At 39.5% G+C, this 23,726-nt stretch overlaps 1 protein-coding gene across 1 annotated transcript in view; it reads left to right on the forward strand.

Moving 5' to 3' along the window:
* The first annotated feature begins 1,183 nt into the window (after positions 1–1,183).
* Positions 1,184–23,726, forward strand: part of FAM81B (family with sequence similarity 81 member B) — a 49,858-nt gene continuing 27,315 nt past the window's right edge. The window contains exons 1-3 of the mRNA XM_090279002.1: positions 1,184–1,237; positions 13,298–13,541; positions 21,001–21,119. Coding sequence (XP_090135128.1) covers positions 1,194–1,237; positions 13,298–13,541; positions 21,001–21,119 — 407 coding nt within the window. The 5' untranslated portion in view covers positions 1,184–1,193. The remainder of the gene's footprint in view (positions 1,238–13,297; positions 13,542–21,000; positions 21,120–23,726) is intronic.

The following is a 23,726-nucleotide window of genomic DNA, read 5'->3' on the forward strand; positions in this document are numbered from 1 at the left end:
TTAAACTTCAAAACAATTTCAGCATATGCAAATATGGAGTACATACTGATCTTCTTTTTTTCCTAGAATTGCTGAAAAATTATGAACTTTCATGCAAATAGAACTTTCTAGTGGTATAATTTTATTGGCTTAGTTAAGCATTCACATGGCCAGCTATATTTAATACTAGTACATAACTGTGTTCTGACCTTTATGTCTCATTGACTATAATAATCTGACCTCCAGCTTTATTAGAAAACAAAATTACCTGGATAGACTAGTTTTCTAGATTTTGTTTTGTTTTTTGAAAATTAGCTGATTTTCCTCAAAATTCAGTATGTCAGGAATAATTTACTCTCTGAGGACTTCTTTAGTAAATCAGCCAGTAATCATTGGGCATTTCATTTTAAAATTATCTTAGAATAATCCAAAAAGTCTTTCCTGACTCTGATACCAAATCTGTGAAATGCAGCTCTTTAGTATCTACCCAGAACTTGATTTTGGTTTTAGTGTCTAGCAATACAGAAGGGCCCTGTGTGAGATTAACTGGGCTGATGACCTATGACCTATAGTTTATATTTTGTTGATGTGATGAAAGTTGGGTTGTGGGGAGCAAGGCTGGGTGGAGGGGAACAAAGGAGAGGGAAATGGAGGACATCTGTAATAGTGTCAACAATAAAGAAGGAAGGAAGGAAGGAAGGAAGGAAGGAAGGAAGGAAGGAAGGAAGGAAGGAAGGAAGGAGGGAAGGAGGGAAGGAGGGAAGGAGGGAAGGAGGGAAGGAGGGAAGGAGGGAGCCAGTCACAAAAAGGCCACATATTATTGTATGCTTCCGTTTATATAAAATATCCACAATAGGCAAATCCACAGAGACAGAAAGTGGATTAATGGTTGCCAGGGCCTGGGTCAAAGGGTGAGTGGGAGTGACTGCTTAATGGGTGTGGAGTTGCCCCTCAAAGTAATGAAAGTTTTCTTAATATAGATACTGGTGATAGTTGCACAGCATTGCAACTGTACTAAATAACATTAAATACCTTAAAATAGTTAGAATGGTAAATTTTATCTTATGTGTATTTTATCACAATAAAAAACCAAATTACTAAAAAAAATTAAAAATCCATGTAAGGATAAGATCAGTAAGATTTCCCTGTAAAGGACCTGATGATACATTTTAAACCCATGACCTTTGTTTTAGGTAAGATTATCTCCAACCAAAATGTCAACCAAGAATTCTACAGATCTAGTTGAATATGTTAACAAGTAAGTCTGTAAATTATAACTAGTTTTCACTATTTACTATATTTAATAATTCGGTTAGAGATTAAAGGGGCTGAATGAGGTCTATGAGTTCATGCATACTAGTCCTCTGCTTTTGAAAGAAACTGCATTGAACCATCTCAGAAAGTCAAGCCTCTCTGTCCGATTCCTCTTGGACAGACAGAGCAAGCTGATTTTACCATCTTTTCTTTAATAACCTCCATAGGTTCCCGTATATTTATAAGTAAAATAATACAACATAGACAATGAGTGACATATAACAGGATTTGATATAGTTAACTATGACTTTAAAAATAAACCAAATAAATCTTTTAACATTTAATGATAAAAGTCAAGGAAAATTTAAATATATTAATTATCAGAAAATTTTGATTGTGCTGTTTACAGCCACACCTAGAGCACATCCAGGCAAAGTCTATAGAAGAGGGGCACCTCTGGGGGCTTGGAAATATAAAATTATTGATACATGTATAATGTCCAAAAGATCCTAAAATTCCACTTTGGAAAGGTGAGATCACAAAGGTAATGTATATTTATTTTGAATTGTTTTCTGTTCCATTTGCCATAGGAAGATTTAGTCATGTAAACAAATTAATGTTTTCAAGGCCTTGTGATTCAGTATCAGTCTTTCGATAATTTTCTGTGTGACCTCAGCCAGTGCCACAGTGTCTCTGGGCTTTGGCCCTTTCACTTGCTAAATGAAGAGGTTAGACAGAAGCTCTCTAGGACCTGCTGGAGCTTTAAAATAATTCTGATTCTAAAATATACAACATGAGAAGAGACAAAAATGACCAAACAAATGAAATGAGTCAATGTGAAGAGAAAAATCTACACACTAAATTTTCAATGTAAAAGTACCTTTACCAATAAGATGATACAATTTTCAAATTCACTGATTTTCATTACAATATGTTCACAATGAAAAATTTCCTGTCCTTAACCAGTTCAATTTAATACGTTCCAAATAGTTTAACCACAGTATTTTGGTCCCTCTTTTCATGCTACCCATAACATGTATTTGCTTATGTGCCATGGGACTATAATTTAGAGAAAATAAAACCAAACAAGGAAAAGTAATGTTTTTTTATTGTTTAAATATATGACATTTGGATAGATAATAATTTTTCTGAGTTAAAGAAAATGAATGTGGTATGCGAAAAAACAATTATCATTATAGGACACATTAGCTAACCTTGCCACCTAAGGAGAAAGGGAGACCTGTTTCCACCTGACTTTTCACATGACCAGTGGAAAACAGAAATCATTCTTCTGATCTATCAAATTCCAGTATAAACCTAAGTGGATTTCTTTGGCACAGGTTGGTCACCTACATCCTAGGAGATGAGAGAACAAATTCCTGAAAGATGGCAACAGACTTAAACCCATTTCTTGGGTTCTGGAGAAACTAAACATAAGAGGAAGGGGAAGAAATATTCTATAAGTCAAAGCAAAAGCATGAGGAAGATTATCTGGCTCCGACATTTATTTCTACCTTGATCTCCTCAACATCTCTTCTCTTGATGCCTAAGCCATATATCTAGACCTTCCTGTATATCACCTGAGATATCAGTCTTCTTTTCTCTAATCTCCCAGAACAGGCCACAAGCTCCCTAAAGGCAGGAACTCTACGCCCTCATGTTCCTGATACCCCTACAGCAGCCTGCAGGGTACACTGTAGTCTGCAGCTCCCACCTTGACTCTCGTGACAGATTCAATGGAGACTTAGGGTGTGACAACTGCACATTTAGGGTTCTGTTTAGATAGTAGACTCCTGGGGAGCTAATTAACTGGAAAAGCAAAATGGCATTTGGGCATTTCAAACATCAGTGCAGGTATTTTTAATTGACTTGTTGAATCCAATAAAATAAACATAAAAACAATCACATCACGTTTGAAATAACTTCATCCTTCAAGTCATAGTATTCACTGAGTGGCAACAAATTTACTGAGTTGCAGACAGAGTACTTACACAAGTAAAAGTCACTGACTCATTAAGTGCCTAAATATACAGTATTACATATTCTCCTAGCTTCTGCCTTATAGATCTATGTAAGTATACTTATAGGTAGGTTCTGCCTTTATAGATCAATCTAGGTATACCTATAGGAAATATTTAAAAAAAAACAAACTAAAATCCAGCAACAAGAGAAGTAATGCCTGTCCTATGAAGAAGGTTTGGCTAGAGATAGGCACATTAAAAAGATAGGCAGATTGAGGGCCCTTCTCAGACTCAGGCAGCTGGAAGCAATACCCAGACATCTCTGGTGTTTGTTAAGTGCTAGGTCATATTAATAATTCATGGAGTAGGGGAGGCAAAATGCTAGCAGTCACTATTCTGACAATTATGGTGACACTATATTAAAAGCAGGGAACAATTCTGATTTCCACATGTTCATTCACAAGAAGCAGACATCCACTGATTTGCATAAGTGTACCTAATGCTCATTTAAGCTTAATCGAGTAGAAAGCACCACACCTCCCCCCCACTTCATCTTTTTCTTCTACCGATGAAAGGAGCACTGACTGTATGGAGGCCAGGCACACCAGGTCTGCTCCTGAATCTGCCCCTAATCAGCTATGTGACCTTGAGAAAAAGAAAAGGTCTTCTCTAGGTGATCACTGCATCCTCTACAAAGTGGAGTGAGTTTTTAAGTGGTGGGTGATGAGCAGCCTGAGTCCCAAGGGTTGTCTGTGTTCAAGATAAGACCCAGATTTTCTTTCCAGGATGTGTATTAGAAGGCTGCCCACAATTTCTCATAAATATTCTCTTATGCAGTAAAGTGAGTGGCTAAGATTTAAGAACATTAATTATTTACCCATGAGATTTAATTTTAAATGGAAAACAAATCCTGCCCATAAATTAATTTCCATATTTCTTCAATTGACATTCCTTTAACAAGTGTTTCCTACCACTGAATCGAATAACTTATAAAGTCTCTTCCACCCCTAAGATTCTTCAGTCTTCCAAAGTTGGTTAATACAATTTATTCATGTAACAAATATTTACTGAGTATCTATTACATGCCAGGCATTATGCTAGGCACTTGGAGAGTCATCAGTGAACAAAACAGACAAAGATCCCCCGCCTTCAAGGAGCTTCTGTTCTAGCAGGAGGAAGGGACACACATTGTTAGATAGTCTGACAAGGGTAGACCTCATTGAGAAGTTGACATTTGAGTAAATACCAGATGAGGGAGTTGGCCATGTTGACATCCCAAAGCAAGAGCAGTTTCTAAGGCAGGAACATTTGTATGGGGTGGCAGAAAGAGCACGGGGGAGAAGATGGCTGGAATTAAAAGGAGACATGTAAACTTGAACTACGATGCTGTCTGGGTAAGACAAATGCAATTGTTTTGTACCAAGGAATTGTCTGGGCTGAGCTATAGCCAATATATATCTCAGGTATACTCTCAGTAGTAAATTTTGGGAAAATGAGGGTCTGGCTGACAGCCAAAAAATGGTATTTAAAACTTGGATACATGACACTATCAGTAAGTCAAATGGGCAAAATAATCAATGATTAATGATTTCTCCTTGTGATGGAATATGGCATTCAGGGTCTGGAAAGTATTGATCTTCAAGGTTTTGTTTTGTTTTTGTTAGTACCTTGGCAGATATTTTATTATACTATGACATATTGCTTTTGTTTCTACATGATGAAAATGGCTATTTCACATTACAGAACACACAGAAGAAGACAAAACACTGTTGTTTTGAGCTTTCTACAGGATAAGTCATGTCAGGCTGGAGATCTTTCAGGTTTCATTTTGTAATGTCATATCCATCTTTGAGAGCAACTAGCTCCCAGGTGAGAAAGCTCAAAATAGTCTCAAAAAAAGCTTCAGAAATGAAGAAAGGGCTGCACAGACACTCAGTTAGCTTTTTATCACCTGGTGGACCCTCTCTCACCCTGAGCAGTTCCCTGGCCCCACCGACCATATTTATTGTTATAGCTTCCCCCCTTACTCAGTGTTAATCATCTTATTTAATTTTCACAACAACTAAGAGGTAAATAATGTTACTATTTCAAACACAAAGACAATACAATGGGATTCAGAGGAGTCGAATATTTGCCCAAAGTCACACAATGCTATGATAGAACCAGAAATGTATGTCTATGTTACTTCAAAGCCTATTTTCTTAACCACTCTTCTGTCCACACTCCCTACCAGCCACACACACACACACACACACATGCACACCTGGGACATCCTCATCTCCAGCCCCTCCCTTGCTGCTGCAACCAAGGATTTCGGATCTTCCTCCATGGGTGCCCCTCCACGGGGTGTAGGCAGCCTGGACTCGAAGCATTTTAGCTGCACCTCAGAGGCACAGCCATCAGCCACAGGGAAGTCCTGTGTTCTTCCCTCTCTAGCATCTCTCACTGCCCCTACCTGTGACGGGCAAGACTCTGGCTTTGGTGGGCATGGCTGCAGGAACTGGCACTACCCACAGCACCCTCCCCAGATCGGTCAGGGCAGAGGCTGCCCAGGTGAAGCTTAGTCCCTCCCACCTCGGGAGGCTCTCTGAACTCTTGCCGCACCTGAGAGCTTCTGCTCAAGTGTGAGAATGCCACTGTGGTCAGGCTGAGACCAGTCTCAGTTCTCCAGAGCAGAGAGGAAGCCCCTCTAATCTCTGGCCTCAAAGAGGACCCTCAGGGTTCCAAGGAGAGATGTGAGCCCAGTGGAGGGAAAGTAATTGGGCTGAAAATTACATAATGCTGGGAGCAGTTATATATTAAAAATCAGAGTAATAAATACATCTTATATCTGAGAAAAATACAAATATAACAGGAAGAACTTCTCATTGGTCTAAACAAAGCTGCTGTGATGTAGGAGAAAGAGTCAAAGAGGGAGGTCAAAATGTTCCCCAGTTGAGTTACTGAGAATTCTAAGCCTCAGCTTTTATCTAAATTAAAACACTTTCACTTATGCCGCAGAGTAGTCATGGCGGAATAAACTAATGTCTATGAAAGTGATATGTTGACTATAAGCACTATATAGAAAAAAAGAGTGTAATAAATTCCTTACATTTTTCCAGGAACTCCCCTCAAATCATTTACCATCTGTATTAGTTTCCAAGGGATGCCAAAACATAATATCACAAACTGGGTAGCCTAAGACAACAGAAATTTCTTGTCTCAGTTCTGGAGGTTAGAAGCCCAAAACCAAGGTGTTGACAGGGTTGGTTCTTTCAGAGGGACCTGAGGGAGAGTCTGTCCCATGCATCTGTCCTAGCTTCTGGTGACAGCTGGCAATCCCTGGCATTCCTTGGCTTGTAAATGTATCACTCCCACCTCTGTCTTCACCTCCACATGGTATTCTTCCTGTGTGTTCCTGTCCTCACATGGCCGTTCTTATAAGAACATTGGTCATATTGAATTAGAGGTCCAGACTACTTCAGGATGGCCTCATCTTAACTAATTATATCTGCAACAACCCTATTTCCAACTAGGTCACATCCTGAGGCACTACAGGTTAGGACTTCAACATATCTTGTTGGGCGGACACAATTCAACCCATAACACCATTTAATAATCAGTAAAAATTATAAGAATTCATGTCTATAAAACTTGTAGACATTACGGAGCACTTCACGTTATTTAAATCGATTCCCTAGGCCAGTTGGGGCAGGAGTCATTATCTCCATAGGACAGATAAGGAGCTCTCTTCTGGGCAACCTAAAAGAGGTTAAAGGTAGCAAGTGGCAGCAGCAGAATGTGAACCCAGGTCTTCTGGTTCCAAGTACAGTGTCTTTCCCCTGCAGACTGACTTATATAACACACACTCCAAAAGAGCAAGGTAGTATGGGAAAGTGTCTCAAGAGCACTACAAAATGTGGTAGGAACTCCAAAAGTCATCAGAACAATTTGCTGCTACTTTACACATGTTCTACCTGTAAGTGTAATCCAGATGTCCACTGTGCCCTCCTTCACATGGGGACTCTGGAACACTTACCAACCTGCTCGCCAGTCACGACAGGTACATCATTAATTCTGTAATTTTATTATTTTTTGAAGTTTTCATTTTTATTTTCATTTTTCTATTAAATTTATTGGGGTGCCACTGGTTAATTAAGATCATATAGGTGTCCTAGAGGTCCTTGCGGCATACCTCTTCAGGGGAAAGGCTAAGGGAGTAAACCCCGACAGAAAATCCGGAGCCGGAGTCCCTAAGGCGGTTTGACGTTGTAGTCAACACCGGCAACTCCTGCGGCGCACCTGAAGCCAAGCTGTATTGACTCTGTCTTTCCCTTGGACCCTTCAGCTGCGAAGAGAGGGGGGGTCTGCTGCATGGGCAACAGCAGACCCTCCATATCACCCTGCCCAGGCTCTGTAGCTTCAGCTTCACTGGAGAGGACACTCCAGCGTCATCACAAGATGTCGATTTAACACGGGAGGAGACAGATACTGTGTCACTCCCGAGTTGGACTGCACAGCCATTCTCGGCAGTGCAGATAGACTCTTAAGAAGCTACACCATCGTCTCTCGAGACGGACGGCTGCCAAGAAGAAGAAGAAGAAGAATAGGTGTCCTGGCAGATATGGCTCAGTGGATTGAGTGCCAGCCTGCGAACCAAAGGGTCACGGGTTTGATTCCTAGGCAGAGCACGTGCCTGGGTTGCAAGTCAGGTCCCCAGTTGGGGGCAAGCAAGAGGCACCTACACATCGATCTTTCTCTCCTTCTCTTTCTTCTTCCCTTCTCCTCTCTCTAAATATAAATAACTCTTTTAAAAATCATATAGGTTTTAGGTATACTTTTCTATGATACACGATCTATATATTGCATTGTGTGCCCATCACCCAAAGTCAAATGCTGTCACCATATATTTGGCCCCCTTCACCCTTTACTAAGTTTACTGAACATGAAGAGTTTGCCTTATACAACTTTTCACTATAAAAGATCCACAACCATTTTCTTTCTCCAGTCTCTCTAGGCCCAGTCACTATTTGACATCCTCTCCTTCTCAGGCCCCTCCATTCAGACCTCAGTGCTGGCCTGCCCCTACTGGCCTTGGTCTACTTCCTCCTGAACTTTACCCACCAAAACTTGAATTCCCTCCTTCCCCTTCCTAGAACATTCAACCTTTTATAAAACTAGCAATAGAGGGTCCTGTAGCTACCAAAATCCTCCAGCATGGTTATAAACAAGCAATACAGAAATGTCAGAAAATATATTTTCGATTTAATTGCAACACACACACACAGATTATTTGTTTGAGGTATCAAATGTTCTGTAAATTTTCAGTATACAAGGTCTGTCTGGGTAAAATCCAGCCATTATTAACATAACAAGAATGGTTTGCACAACATTGATATAACCTGGCAAACAAGAGAGTGGATTGGGGGTGGTCAGTGGGGGTGGTATACACCCTTTGAGTAAGCATGTGTACTGTGTGGCTGTCGCATTCAAAATGACTGAGCAACTAGAGCATTGAATCTGCTTCAAATTTTGCATTAAGCTTGAACATTCCTTCATGGATACTATTTGGATGATTCAGAAGGCCACAGCTATGGGCAACAGGTGATTGGTAGCTTCATCACAACAATGTGCCCACTCATGTAGCACATCTTCTGCAGTTTTGTGGTGAAACATCAAATCACTCAGGTGACTCAACCCCCCTACAGCCCAGATTTGGTGCCCTGCAACTTCTGGCTTGTCCCAAAACTAAAATCACCTTTGAAAGGGAAGAGATTTCAGACCATTGATGAGATTCAGAAAAATATAATGGGGCAGCTGATGGTCCTGGGAGAACTGTGTGAGGTCCCAAGGTGCCTACTTTGAAGGGGACTGAGGCGTCATTGTCCTATGTACATGTTTATTTTATCTTGTATCTTCTTCAATAAATGTCTCTATTTTTCATGTTTCATCACTGGATACCATATATATATATATATGGTATCCACATATGGCAGGACTCTAAGCACTGTAAATTTAACTAGTCTAATGATCTCACAAAGATGAAAATTTTTAGTTATGCTCTTCTGTGATCTAGAAAAGAGGTTAAATTTTCAAATTTTTGTGTCTTGAGTATTACGGGTTGCCAACATGTTTCTCAGACTCTTCAAAGTAAATTTAGTTCTTTATTCACAAGAAGAGAACAGGCAGAGAGTGAGAGTTTCCACTCATCAATGCACCTGCCAGCAACAGCACAGCTCGTGAAAGTCACACTGGACCACAGAGAAATAGAACTCAGAGTCTGTGGAAAATCTGTCCAGATTCAGTTGTCAGCTCCATCATCAATGATTTACGTAAATCCCACATATCTCTCTGAAAGTCCCCTAGGGATTCTTCTTCCTGTGGTTAGTAACTCCATCTGGACTTGTCTGGAATATTCAGTTACATTTTCTTTCACAGTTAAATTGCCATGTAAGTCCCACTGATATACTGCATATACTAACGAAGCAGTGAATGATTTTCATTTGCTGAAAGAATCATGATAACCCCATTTTGCTACAGCAAACGGCCTCAGTTTTTAACTTTTGGATGATTTAATGATCTAGACAATGGTGTCATCGGAAAGTTCTCTGAGAAAACTGAGACTCTTCACAGGTGTGTGCTTCCAGTTGTTAATTCAGAAAGGTCAATTTCAAAACGCTATCTTTTCTTACGGTAAATGGAAATAGGAAAATATACAAGCTCTGTGTGCTGTGTGAGATAGGAAACTATAAATCTTGAAGCTCTAACAAACTGTAGCTTTATGAAACCATTATTTTCTTCAATTTTCCAACAACTGAGCCTTCATAGAGCAAACAGCTAGAGAAGTCCATCAGTCAACACATATCTATTGACCACCTACTATGTGCCAGGCACTCTTCTCAGTGTTGGAGACACCGTGGAGAACAAGTTAGAGCCCCAGCCCACACAGAGCTGTTATTTTAGTAATGGAAAAATATTAACACGAGTACATAAGATAATTTCTGCTAATAACAAATGCTAGGAAGAGGATGAAATGGGTATTATGAGAGAAAGAGACTGAGGAAAAGGCTTGTCTAAGGAGGGGATATTGGAATTGAGACATAAACAGTGAGAATGAAGCAGCCGTGAATGCCTGCAGGGAAAAGCCTTCCAAGCCAAAACCTGAGCTGGGAACTTAGCTTGGTTTGTTTGAGGAACAGAAGGAGGGCCTGGGTGGTTGAATGAAAGGGAATGGAAGGAAGAGAAGAGGGAGATGAGGTGGGAAAGAAGAGCAGAGATTTTACTCTCAGAGAGTAGGTAAGCCATCAGAGGGTTTTAAGCAGGCAAGTGCTACCATTTACACTTTTAGAAAGACCACTCTAGCTGCTCCGTTAGGAGGGAAAGTAGAGGAGAGCGTGGCAGCCAGGACAATGAAAGGAAGAAAGAACTAAAGAAAGAGTGGACATGGAGCGTGGGGGCAGTTCTGTCATTTCTGCTGTCGCTCTATTAGGTCACAAGAGTAGCATGAGTAAAATTGTGTCCCCTACTTCTGCCTACCTCCTAGAATGATAGAAATATAAGAGAGTTAAGGTTAACATTTAGTTTTAGGGTCAGACAGTCATGAGTTTCAAATTCTGACCTTGATATCTCCAAATTGTGGCTGCTCCTTTTTCTGCCTGGTAAATTCCCTTCATCTGATCTCCCAAATCTGATTCTTCAGCTAATCCTGCTGTTATCTTTACCCCATCTTTCACTTTACTTTATTTCAGTTATGTGTTTTCCATGCCTAATATTTCTACTGGTTTACTTTTTATGTTTCCTAGTTTTTTGTTTTTATTTCACTAATACCTCCCCTTATTTCTTAATATGTTTATTAGCCTTTCTAATGATGTCCTATTGCATATGTTTTTTATTTCTCTTCTGTAGGAATCTGTTAGCCAGTAGTTCATTTCTTTGTTGGCCAGTTTTTTAAAAGACTGTGCTCCTCAAATGTCCTATTATTTTTGACCTGTGAGTTCATTTTCTCGCCGGGGATTTCAGCCATACCTTGGTCTCCAATGGAGTATTGTCAGCTCCAGTGAGCTCAGCCAGCAGGTATGGATGAGCCCCAGGGACAGTGAAACCATAACTCTACATTCAACAAAATAATTTCTCCTACCATTTAGCTTTTGCTCCTTACAGAGAAATAACCTCAGGAGAGCAGTAGCTTTCCCACCCCTGGGGCATGTGGTTGTAGAACAGTGTAGAAGCAACTGCTCAAGGCCAGCTGTCCAAAGTTGTAGGTTATTACTTTTTCAGTTTCTCACCAACACAAGTCTGTGCCTTGCCTGATCTTAGTCTTCGGGACACAAACCACAGTTTGAAACTTCATGAACGTAGTGCTGTTTGTCCCAAGGCAATAGGAGCCAAAGTGGCCATCTGACTGAGGTTGGGTTGCCCAGAAATCAGGCTCTGAGATAGATTGGTGACTGAGAAGGCTTGTTATGGAGTGTTTTGGCATCAACACCTGTGGAAGGGAAGGAGCGGAAACCACTGGAAAGAAATAAAAGTATTGTGATGCAATACCAAGAAGATATCAGCTGACCACACAGGAGGTTCTGAAGCTGGGATGGCCCTCAAAGTTGTTCTGAGATAGAGCAAGTAGGCCGGGCCTTTATTATACCCACACACTGACCATTCTAGGAGGTGGCCGTGACCTCTGGCAAAGTGTCCTCTTCACTAAGGCAGTTTCCAGAGAAGGCTAATAGCTGAGGTCTATTCACTGGCAGTGCTCCCAGGAGTTGGGGAACTAAGTCCTACCTTCCTAAGAGAGGGGATGGGCGGCATATGACAGCACCAACTACACTGCCTCACACACTCACCGGCATAAATGAGCCCCCGCTGCCCAAGGGGGTTTTCACAGTTTTTTTCTCTAGGCCCTCTGAAGTTTTAAAAGGGAGTGAAAATGGGAACCTAATAGTCATGTTCAGCATTTTGGTCCCAAACATAGTGAGCCCAGGAACTTGAACTCCCGAGGAGCTGTGTAGCCCATTTCCTTTCTAGCTGTGCTCTGCCTCACATGACCTGTCATATTCTTCCGGGACAGATTTATGTTAGCTGACTTGTTCACTCTCACTCCCTGAGAGCTTCAATTTCCTGGGAAGCTGAAGCTAAGTGGGTCCTCCGAGGACCAACAGGAGCTGAGCTGAGGTGTATGGTGGTTTAACAAGACTCACCCATGGGCTCTGCGAAGACACAGAAACCTGGCCAGGGGGGATGGCAGTATTCCCCATGGTTCCAAAGTCTGTCCTGGGAGGCCCACAGAACCCCCATCACTTCTCAGACTTGGATCCCCCACCTCAGAATATGTTGCTTTCCAGCCACATTATACTGATGGCAGCAGGAGGACAGATTCAGGGAAGGTGCAACTAGAGACAGAAGCCAGTTTCATGGCTGTGACAGAGTGGTGACTTTTAAATGCCCACAAATTCTTCACTATCCCATTTTTCAAGAGTTTGGATCCAATTCTACCCCCATCCCTGCCCAAAAGTATAAGCTGAACTTAGTAGCTTGCTTCTCAGGAACACACTCTAGTAAAATTTTTGGTGTGCAACTTCAGAGACTAGGTCACAAAACTAAGCAAAGTAAATTAAAGAAAGAAAAAAAAAAGTAGCTTGTCCTTCAAGTTTATCTGCTAAAGGAAGGAGTAATATGCTAATGCTAATAGGGGCTATCAGGATTTTACATTTCTTTGCCCTAATACTAAATAGCCCTAGCCATTGTCTTTTCCTTATTTAATCCATTTACTCTTCATTGAGCTGTTATTTTTTTCCAGCTATATGAAAGGATCCCTTTTCTCAATATAGAATTAACAGGTATTAAATTTATGTGGCTCCAACTTGACTTGTTAGGCTAGTAGGTAAAATAAAGAACAATGCTTGCTTGGGAAACATGAAAAATGCAGGATACAAGATCGAGGCATAAGTCAGAATGACTGCTTGGATGGGATAGAAACCAAGATTCTAGCCATGCAGGTGCTCCAGTCCTACGAGACTTCTCACAGGTGAGAAAATACAGTAGTAGAAGTGAGGATTCAAGTTCTGGTTCTGGCTCCTCCAAGCTCACTCTTGTAACAGCCCTGGTGTTTTTTTCCTTCCCCTGATCAGGGATCCTTCTTTCCTTCCTGTCATTCCAAACACCCAGAGAAGTCAGCTAGAAGACAGGCTGAACAGCCAGGAGCGCACCATAGCCTTCCTCCTTGAACAAGCCTTCCGCATCAAAGAGGACATCTCAGCTTGTCTTCGGGGAACCCATGGCTTTCAAAGAGAGGAGCTGCTTGCCAGGAAGTTACTGGAAAACCATATCCAGACCATCACCAGCATTGTCAAAAAACTCAGCCAAAACATTGAGGTACGTAGTTCTTTATTTCCCATATGTTGGCATAATTGCTTGACAAAGATTATCAACCACTGATGATATTTTTCAACTATAGAAATGATTTGCTATTGTTTAGTTTTAAATAATTACAATTTAGTGGCCTCTGATGAAAATAGTTCAATATTCCAACTGCTCATTTACACCAAAAAAGTACTAGAAATTATATTTTAAAATGTTTGTTGAATATCTATGTGACAGCAAAGACAGTTGTTCAACATTATGTCAAACATTGTGCTAAGGTGTTTATCTTGGTCTAAATCTCCAAGACTATATTAATGTAATCATTCCAAATAGAGGTTTTTATAATGTACCATTGATGCTGGTTCATTTGCCCATTACAGTCTGACCCTCCAAATCTCTCCGACCCTGTCTCCCACTGCTTTCTCCTTCACTCTGGTCACACTGTCTCCCAGCTCTTCCTAAAACATACCAAACACTCTGGCTTCAGAGTATTTGCACTTGCTATTCATTCTCTCTGGCTGAATCATCTTCTCTTAGAAGTTCCTATGAAATATTCTTCATTCCCTTTAGGTCCCTGCTCAAATATCACCTCATCAGAAAGAATTTCCTTGACATGCTATGGAATAGCGCCCCTCCCTGGAGGCTTTCCTGCCTCCAACACCCCGGCTTGGTTGGAAACTCCCTGTCCCGCAAATGTTTCAGGACCATGGTGGAAAAATAAATTTATCCAGGACATTGTATTTTGTCTGGAGGGATGGGAGGTGGCTAATCTCTCTAGTGGAGATGAGCACAGAACTTCCATCTCCTGTGCCTTTTATTGAGGAGGGGATTCAGGAGATACAAGATCAAGACTTATAAATCATCAATAAGATTTTAGACACTTGGGTTACAGTTGACAGTTACCGATTACAGATATCAATGTAAAGAAGACAGTGACCAATCTGTGTCAGAGTCTGCTAAACATCTTGATGCTACACTGGCATTAGGTGCAAGGCTTCATACATTTTTAGCTACAGATTGTTTATAGTTAGCTAAGAGATAATAAAAGTGGAGCAAGCTCTAAAGTGTGATATGCATTTTTAAAATCCAATTCCTGTGGGAACCCTCTGAGTGACCTTCAGTCCTATCTGCCTCTTAGCCTTTCTTGTTTTCTGTTGAGACTTAAAGGCCTTCTTGGGGGAATGTGGCTCATGACTTGGGCTTCAATTCTTGAAACCACAAGGAGAAGTCCCCCACACTCCCCACCGCAACAGTCACAATATACCTTAAACACTACATTATTTTTATCCACAGCACCTACCACAAATTGCCATGCTCTATATTTCTCTATTATTTGTTTTCTCCTTCTAAAATATAATCTCCATGAGGGCAGGGACTTTGTCCACTGCTAAATCCCACACCAGATGATGAGAGGTCTGGTAGGTAGTCACCACTCTAAATATTTCCTGAATAAATTGAATAAATGATACCTAAACTGTTAAAGGAAAACTAGTTTCTAATAAAAAAAGGAAAGCTTGGGTTAAACCATGATAAATAGGTTTTTGCTGCAGGTCTTTCAGCCTTATTTTTAAAGTGTTAATTAATGGGCGTGAGGAATCTGGGGTTGCAACTTTCAGGCAAGGGTTTCATAGAATATATATAAGGAAATTGGCCAAAAATATGTAGAATTACCATGACATTTGATAACAATTCCCTCTCTTATGTCCTTTTATACAATCAGAGAAAATAGAGAATCAGACCCCCCCCCAAAAAAAGAGAGCAAGAGAGAGAGATTGGTTCACCAATGGCTTCCTCATAACTTTGCATTTAAGACTAAGAATACTGTATTTATTATTTTACTTTCTATCCATAGGGTCTGGCAAGCCCCATAATGCATTTGAGGGAGTGTAGAAATTTTTAAAACCTTAATGAACTTTTAAAAGGCACCTCCTTGGTATTTAGCACAGACTGAATTGACCCCAGAGCCTGCACGTCAGTGCCACTTCTAAAATCACTCAAAGGTGTTTTCAGGCATAATAAAGTGTCATGAAAGTGACAAGAGATAAGGGGCTCAGTGCCTTTGAGATGATGAGAAATTCAAGGAAGCATAGAAGCAGCACTAAAATAAGATCCCAATTTAGCAGTCAAAACTTCTTGGCAATTGGAAAAAGAACAGCATTCTTAGAAATATCAAAATGCTTCTGGAATATTCTATATTTTGATCTGAGTAGTTGTTACATGGTTGATTATATTCGTTAAAAATATCCAGATATACATTTGATTTCTACTTTTTTTTTTTAGACAGAGAGAGAGAGAGAGAGCAAGGGGGAGGGGAGGGAGAAAGAAAGGGAGAGAAACACGGATCTGAGAGAAACAGTTATCGTCCCTAATATGTACCCCAACTGGGGACCAAATCCACAACCTAGGCATGTGCCCTAACCAGGCATAGAACCGGTGACCTTTCGCTTTATGGGACATCCAACCAACTGAGCTGCGCTGGTCAGGGCAATTTCCACATATTAACTATACTCTAGTAAAAAAATCTTAGCATTAAGAGAAGAAATGTTCCCAGATCTCTAGAAGTTTTGCTAAGAGTTCCTTTTCCTATAATAATCATCTTAGATTTGCTCTGAAAAAAGACAAAGCCAACAAAACATTTTCCAAAAACTATAAAATCTCAAAATATTTACAATTCTGTTAAAAGTTTAGCATATACAGGAAAAATGAAGAGGCTGGTCTGATTGCTTGTTTTCTCTTAAAATCAAATTATTTTTTAAGCGCAGCTAATTATGTTTTTAAATTGTTTGATTATATTTCTAATTAATTTATTTTTAACTCACAGAAAGAATTTTATGTGTAACATTGCTTTACTGTGCTTTTCTCCAACTTATAAAAGTAATACTTGTTCATTGTAACTATTTTGAAAGTTTAGGGGAAAATTTAAAACCTGGGACAAAAATTTCTTGTAATTCGACTTCCGGCCAAGATAGAAGCTTAGACGGACATGCTCAGTCTCCTTCTACACTAGAGAGGAATACAACTACTTCAAAACAAAAGATAACTAGAAATTCCAGAAAATAAAACTACACGGAAGCCCAACGTATGAAGTTATAAACCAGCGGCGCCCTTTGGGCAGGTAAGAAGAGCGAAAGGGGGTGGTGCTGTTTGTGGTAGCACCAGGGACAGCGGCAGGGAGAGCAATCCCAGCTGCAGTCGAACCCCGGCAGCTTGTGACCCCAACACTGGGAAAAGCAGCCACCACATAGCCCCGAACGGTGAGGCCCAGAGGGCGGGAGGACGGATCCTGGTCTCCTAGCGGAATAACTGCAGGAATCCATCTTGGACCCCCACCCCCATGCAAAGCGCCACAGCGCTGCGAAATAGGTTGTGGATCGCCACTGGTCGCTGGGCAGTGACGACAAAGTGCCATAGCGCGGTGAGAAAGGTTGCGGATCACCGCCGGTCACTGGGTTGTGACGAGTACACAGGCACTGCCCCCTATAGCCGGCCCAAGAAAACAAAACGCATCTGTCAAAATGAGGCAGACAACTATAGAAATCCCAGTAGCGCAGCTCACCAGGCAACAGATGAAGAACCTGACAGATGAACAGATAAGAAACCTGTCAGAGGCTCAGTTCAGGGCCATTGTTATCAGGTGGCTCACAGAATTAACAAAAGATCTGGAAAAAGATGAGAAAGAATCGAAAAACACTCATAATGAAAGGAACAAAACCACATATGAGACAGATGGTGAGGAAATAAAATCCAGAGTTCAAATCAACAAACCAGAACATAGAGAAGAAACAAACAGTCAGCCAGTGCAGAGAGAGGAAACGGGAAGCAAGGAAAATGATGGGAGGATCAGAAACCTCTGGGACAGCTATAAGAGATTGAACATACAGATTATCGGATTGCCAGAGGGCGAAGAAGAAGAACTAGAAATTGAAAAATTAAGTGAAAATATAATAAAGCAGAACTTCCGAAACTTGGGGAAGGAAATAGACTTACAGGTCCAGGAAGCACAGAGAGTTCCAAAACAACTGCACCCAGGGAGAACCACTCCAAGACACATTATAATCAAAATGTCAAAAGTTAAAGATAAAGAGAGAATCTTAAAAGCAGCGAGAGAGAAGAAAAGAATCATGTACAAAGGGGTCCCAATTATACTATCAGCTGACTTCTCAAGGGAGACCCTGCAGGCAAGAAGGGACTGGCAAATATTCAAAGTAATGAAAATCCAAAACCTACAACCACGAATACTTTATCCAGCGAAGTTGTCATTCAGAATAGAAGGGCAGAGAAAGTGTTTCCAGGACAAAATAAAACTGAAAGAGTTCATTAGATCCAAACCACTGTTATATGAGATGTTAAAGGGACTGGTTTAGAAAAAGGAGGATCAAAACTATGAACACTAAAGTGAAAAATGCATCACAAGAAACAACAACAGAAGCTAGGGAATTGAAACAAAGGCAAACTAAACAGGCAACGAGAGTGGAAAAAGAACTATAGGTATGGGGAGCATATTGGGGGGAGGTCAACAGGGAAGGGGAAGGGGAGAGGGAGGGAGATGGTATAGGAATTAAGAAACATCGTAGGAGGGAAGGGAATGGACAGAGAGAGGTTGAGCAGAACTATATGCACAACCAATGGACATGGACTAAAAGAGGGGGACAAGGGGAGGAAGGGGGGCCACTGGGTGGAGGGGAGCAGAGGGAAGGGAAATTGGAACAAATGTAACACTGTAATCAATAAAACACATTTAAAAATAAAAATAAAAAAATTTCTTGTAATTCCACCACCAAATGGTAATCTCTGCACTCAAATGTATCTCCCTCTAGTCCTTCCACACATTCCATTTAGAATGCTGAGACTACAATTGTAAGCACAGTCTTTAATATAAAATCACGTCATAAACTCTTCCATATGTCATTAAAAGCTCTTTGCATGCTGCCTATACCATGATTTACCTAATTATTCTCCTAATATTGAAGTATCTTTTGGATTATTTTCATACCATATATTCTTAGAAGTAAAATTACCAGGGGATAAACACTGTGAGAACTTTTGATTCATTTTTCCAAACTGGTTTCCAGAAAGTTTATAGTTATTTATACTTCCATTAGCATTATATGAACGTGCTTTCTTCACTGTGCTGATGCCAGCATTGAGACAGGATAGAAATGAGATCTCTTTTCACTTCTTAAAAGTGACAATCTGCATTTTCTCTGTCAATAATCTGTTAAGGTCTTCGTCAACTTATTTGGGGGTAGGATAGTGCTTTTTAACTCATCAATTTGAGGTGGGGGTTTTTTTTTTCTACCTTTTTTTTTTAAATTTTATTTTTTGGTTTTTCAATTACAGTTGTCCCATTTTTACCCCATTGCTTCCCCCCACCCAGCCTACCCCTTCTCCCACAATCATATCCCTCCCCATTGTCCATGTTCATGAGTCATTTATACACATCCTTGACTAAACCCTTCCCTTACTTATCCCCATTCTCTCCCTCCCCCCTCCCCCCTGAGGTGGGGTTTTTTATTAATTAAGAATAATAACCAGTGGTACATTGGTGAATGTTTAACATCCAGTAATCAATTTTTTATGGGTGATAAAAACCTGATTTGCAGTGTTTTCCTATTTCCGTGTGTAAATACTCTCACTACGATTCATTTAGAACACCAACAGTATGTTACTGACAAAGACCGGAAGAGGAACATACAATTGGCTTTCACAAGCAGGTGCATGTTGATTGTAACACAGCACTGAAACCTTTGTCAATAACATTTGCTATAAATATTTTTCCAGTTTGTTGTTTTAATCTGAATTATATTGACAATGTTTTTACAAGTTTTTTATTAACTTAAATATCTCATTATTTTGCTTTGTGATTTTTCTCATTACTTTTAAGAACAGAAGTTTCTTCATTTAAAGATGAAATGATCTTCTCTATTATCTGTTAGTTTTATGGTTTAACATTTTATCTATTTATAATCTATTTTTTTCTAAAATTGACATTGATATATGAGATGAGTTAAAGATCTAAATAGATTGTTTTCCAAATAAGTTACCAGAGAGGCAATATCCCTTATGAAATCCGCCCCCCCCATTGATTTGTGAATCTCCTGTATAGCATATTTCTATCTTAGATTTATCAAAGTCTTCATTACAGTGATCTATTTAGTAATACACATCTATTTAGTTACACTGATTTACTGATCCTTATTTTATAAAACTTTTTGGTATTTAGTAGGGCAAATTCCACTTCATCACTGTTCTTTACCAAAACAAAGCAAACACCTGCTACTGTTATGACCTGAATATCTGTGTCCCCTGCAAATTCATGTGTTGAAGTCCTAGTGCCCTATGTGATGGGACTAGGAGGCAGGGCCTTTGGGAGATACTTAGGTCATGAGGGTGGAATCTTTGTCGATAGGATTAGGGATTTGTACCCTCATAAGAGAGATTCCACAGAGCTCCCTAGCCCCTACCACCCATGAAGACACAGTAAGAAGCTGGCAGTCTGCAACCCAGAAGAGGGCTCTCACCAGAACCAGATCAGGCTAGCACCCTATGCTGGACTTCCAGCCTGCAGAACTGTGAGAAATAAACTTCTGGTTTTATAAACTACCCAGTCTGTGGTATTTTGTTAATACAACCCAAATTAAGACACTTACACTTATGCAGAAACAAGCAAATTAAAACAAAAAAAAAATTCTAGTGTTTTTGACATTTTTATCTCTTCATTTAAGCTTAATTTGCTCTTAAAATGTCTTGACCTGCCAGCATATAAATGAGCATGATTCTGTATATAGTCTTTGAAATTAATATAGCTAATTGGCTATAAAATTTTTCTCAGAAAATTTATAATCATAAGTTTAAACATAGTTCAAGCTTTGGTCATATATAGCAACTGAAGTTGAATGTTTTTCCACATCACAAGTGTGTGTTTTTCAAAATCCCAGTCCCATACTCTCACTGTTTTCTGAGTAAATATACATTATTTTTTATGTGCCCTAACATTACGTTGGAATTTTATTAACATCAAGTGAGGTATAATTTTTTTGCATGGACAAAAATTTTTAATTATTAAATTAATACTTATATTATGAGTGCAAGATAATGAAAAACTACTGTTCTTGGGACCACCAAGTCTGCTGGTATAGATCAGTCAGTTCTACTTCAAAACACCAAGACATAATGAAGATGTGACGAAGGAAAGCTTTTGAATAACATGTCATTATTTAAACATTGCAAGACTTAATATTGAAACCCTGTGAAACCATTGTTCCCACCTAGCAACAGTCAGCCAGAGTCCAGCTCTTGCTGTCTCCCTGAGACACAGTGGGAGTGCTTTTCTCTGACATCAGACTCTACCACTCAGTTACATTATCAACCTAACTTAGAAATGCATTCCATTTTTTAACCTCTGCTTTAAATGATACTTTCTTATCATATGTGAAGAGAAATTAATAGGAATTCTAACTCAAAATTACAGACTTTAGAAGACCAAATAAGAGCTCGAGACCAGGTGGCCACAGGAACTAATTTTGCAGTACAAGAGCTAAACACCAAACACCTTCAAGGAGTTGGAGATCTTCGAGGAAGAGTAGCCAGGTGAGAAGCAACATATTAACTAATGTTTAGCGGTCAGTTCTTGGCCACTGAATTCTCATTCTCACACAAGTTCCATAGTGTTCCAAACAAATGCCAAACAAGATACTGTCTTTATATTGAGCTAAACTGATGAGATGGTAGTTGTAAAAGTGTCTCACAGAATTTGAAAACCTCAGGCTACCTGTGAGATCCAAGGTTCCTGTAAAAACCCCTTTAAACAGAATGTCCAGTCCAATCCACACATGGCACAGGTCTCATCTTTACAGCCCTAAATTGCCCAAATGCCAACATCCATGCTGAGACACCCCCTCATAAACACATACACAATCACTAGAGGTTATCAGATTCTGATTAAACATTTAAAATACACAAGAATTACATGTAAAAGTTTAACAGAATTGATCTACTGCCATTCGATAAAATTTTAAATAACATCTTATGTATGAGATTTCTAAATAAAAGAACTAATGGTATACAGTTCAGTAAACATCTGTAGGTACTAACAATAATAGCAGGACCATTCTGGTAGAAACATCAAAGATGACTTGTGAATGGCTGACCTTGAACACCTTCCCATCTCTCTAACTTCTTCCAGCACCTCTTCCCTCACTTCTGGATCACCCCTACCTCCATCTTGTTAATCACTCTGAAATATTAGTGACCAAATAAGAATTGATAATTCAACAAAAATTATTGGGTTGGCCAAAAAGTCCATTATGGTTTTTTTTCCATACAATGGCTCTAGTAGCACTTAGTTGTCTTTAACTTCATCCAGAACAATTTTGTTAGATTGTGATAGCTGTCATATCAGCATGCATTTAAAAAACTTATCAAAATTGGTGAATTTTTGTGTAGCCATTTTAATATTGAAGATAAGAAAAAGTACACGTTTTCAGCATATCATGCTTTATTATTCCAAGAAAGATAAAAATGCAACTGAAACACACACACAAAAAATTTGTGCAGTGTACAAATAAGGTGCTATGACTGATCAAACTGTCAAAAGTGTTTTGTGAAGTTCCTTGGTACTATTGACATTTTGGCCAAATAATTTTTTGCTGTGGGACTATCTTATGCATTGGAAGATGTTTAGCAGCATCTCCGGCCTCTACCCACTAGAGACAGTCAACATACTCAAAACATCCAAATCAATAAAGTTATTGTTGAAAATGGAAAATGTGTCTTTTATCTTATGGAAAAAACCATATGGACTTTTTGGCCAACCCAATAGTAAGCACTTACATGCCAGGCAGTGTGCTAGCATTCAGGGATTCAGCAACCCAGTCCCCTTTCTATAGCTGTTTATAGTCTAACTGAAAAAACAAAGTCACAAATATAAGCAATGAGGTGCACACTATAGTGAGAGCATGTGTGCCATGAGAATTTCCCAACCAGACCAGGGCTTAGGGGAGGCCTCCTGGAGGAGGTGACAATTGAGATGAGTTTTGAATGATTTAGGTAGCAGTTGGCTAGACAAGAGTGGGAAAGCTATTTTACATAGAAGGAATAATATGTTCCAAAGAACTAAGGATGAGTTATTGTAATATATTCAAGGGCCTACCTGTGAGAAGAGTATTTTAGTCCTGATATTTTGGGATTTGCATTTAGGGAGAGTTGGGAGATGGGGAGATAAAGCTAGAGAAGTGGTCCAGAGTTGGGTATTGAGGGATCTCATAGGCCAAGGTAAAGACTTTGAACTTTATGTAGAAGGTTATAAATAGCCACAGGGAGATTTTAAGTAAATGGATGGTATATCATATTTAGTGACATTCTTGTGGTAACTGATTTGTGGGGTACAGGAAGAAGGCATGAAGATGAAAGGAAGCCTATTGCAGCAGAAAAGGTAAGAAATGTTAAGAGCCTACACTAAGCACCAGCCACGAGAGTTCAGAGAAGGTAATACACAACACAGACATAAGGGAAACCCAATCTGCAGGATTGATACCTGTACATACACACACACACACATACATACATATATACATACATAATTAATTAGATTATATATAAATATATTGTGTAGTTCTAGAATATATTAAATTCCTACCTAATTATATCTGATATTTGATACATACAAGAATTATATATTTGTGTAAGTTATGGAGCAAGATAAGAAAACAAACACTAACACTCTACTTAGATGTGCCATGATTTTGCAAAGAAGATAAACAGCAAACATCTGTTTTGAATGAAGTTTAGAACTTGATTCAGTTTGGTGGTGTACTGATGACACTCCAACCATTTATTTCTTCCTGCAAACTATATACTTACAAACCTATTATTTTATTCTTGTAAATCCTGTCTTATATACAGGGCAAAATAATAAACAGATGAATAAAAGCAAGAGATGAATGAAATAACATCAAGAAGACATGCAACTCTCTTTGATCTACTCCAGTTCTTTTTTTTCTTAATAAAAATTATATATATTTAAGGTGTACAACCTGATGATTTGATATACATATACATCATAAAATGAATACTACAGTCAAACTACTTAAAAGATCTTCTCCTCACATCGTTACCTTTTTTTGTGTGTATGAATAAAGTCCCTGAAACTTACTCTTAGCACATTTCCATTCTTCAGTACGGTATTAAATGTACTCA

This window comes from Furipterus horrens, unplaced genomic scaffold (assembly GCF_987537825.1).
Source record: "Furipterus horrens unplaced genomic scaffold, mFurHor1.1.pri manual_scaffold_5, whole genome shotgun sequence".
In the NCBI taxonomy this organism is placed as follows: Eukaryota; Metazoa; Chordata; class Mammalia; order Chiroptera; family Furipteridae; genus Furipterus; species Furipterus horrens.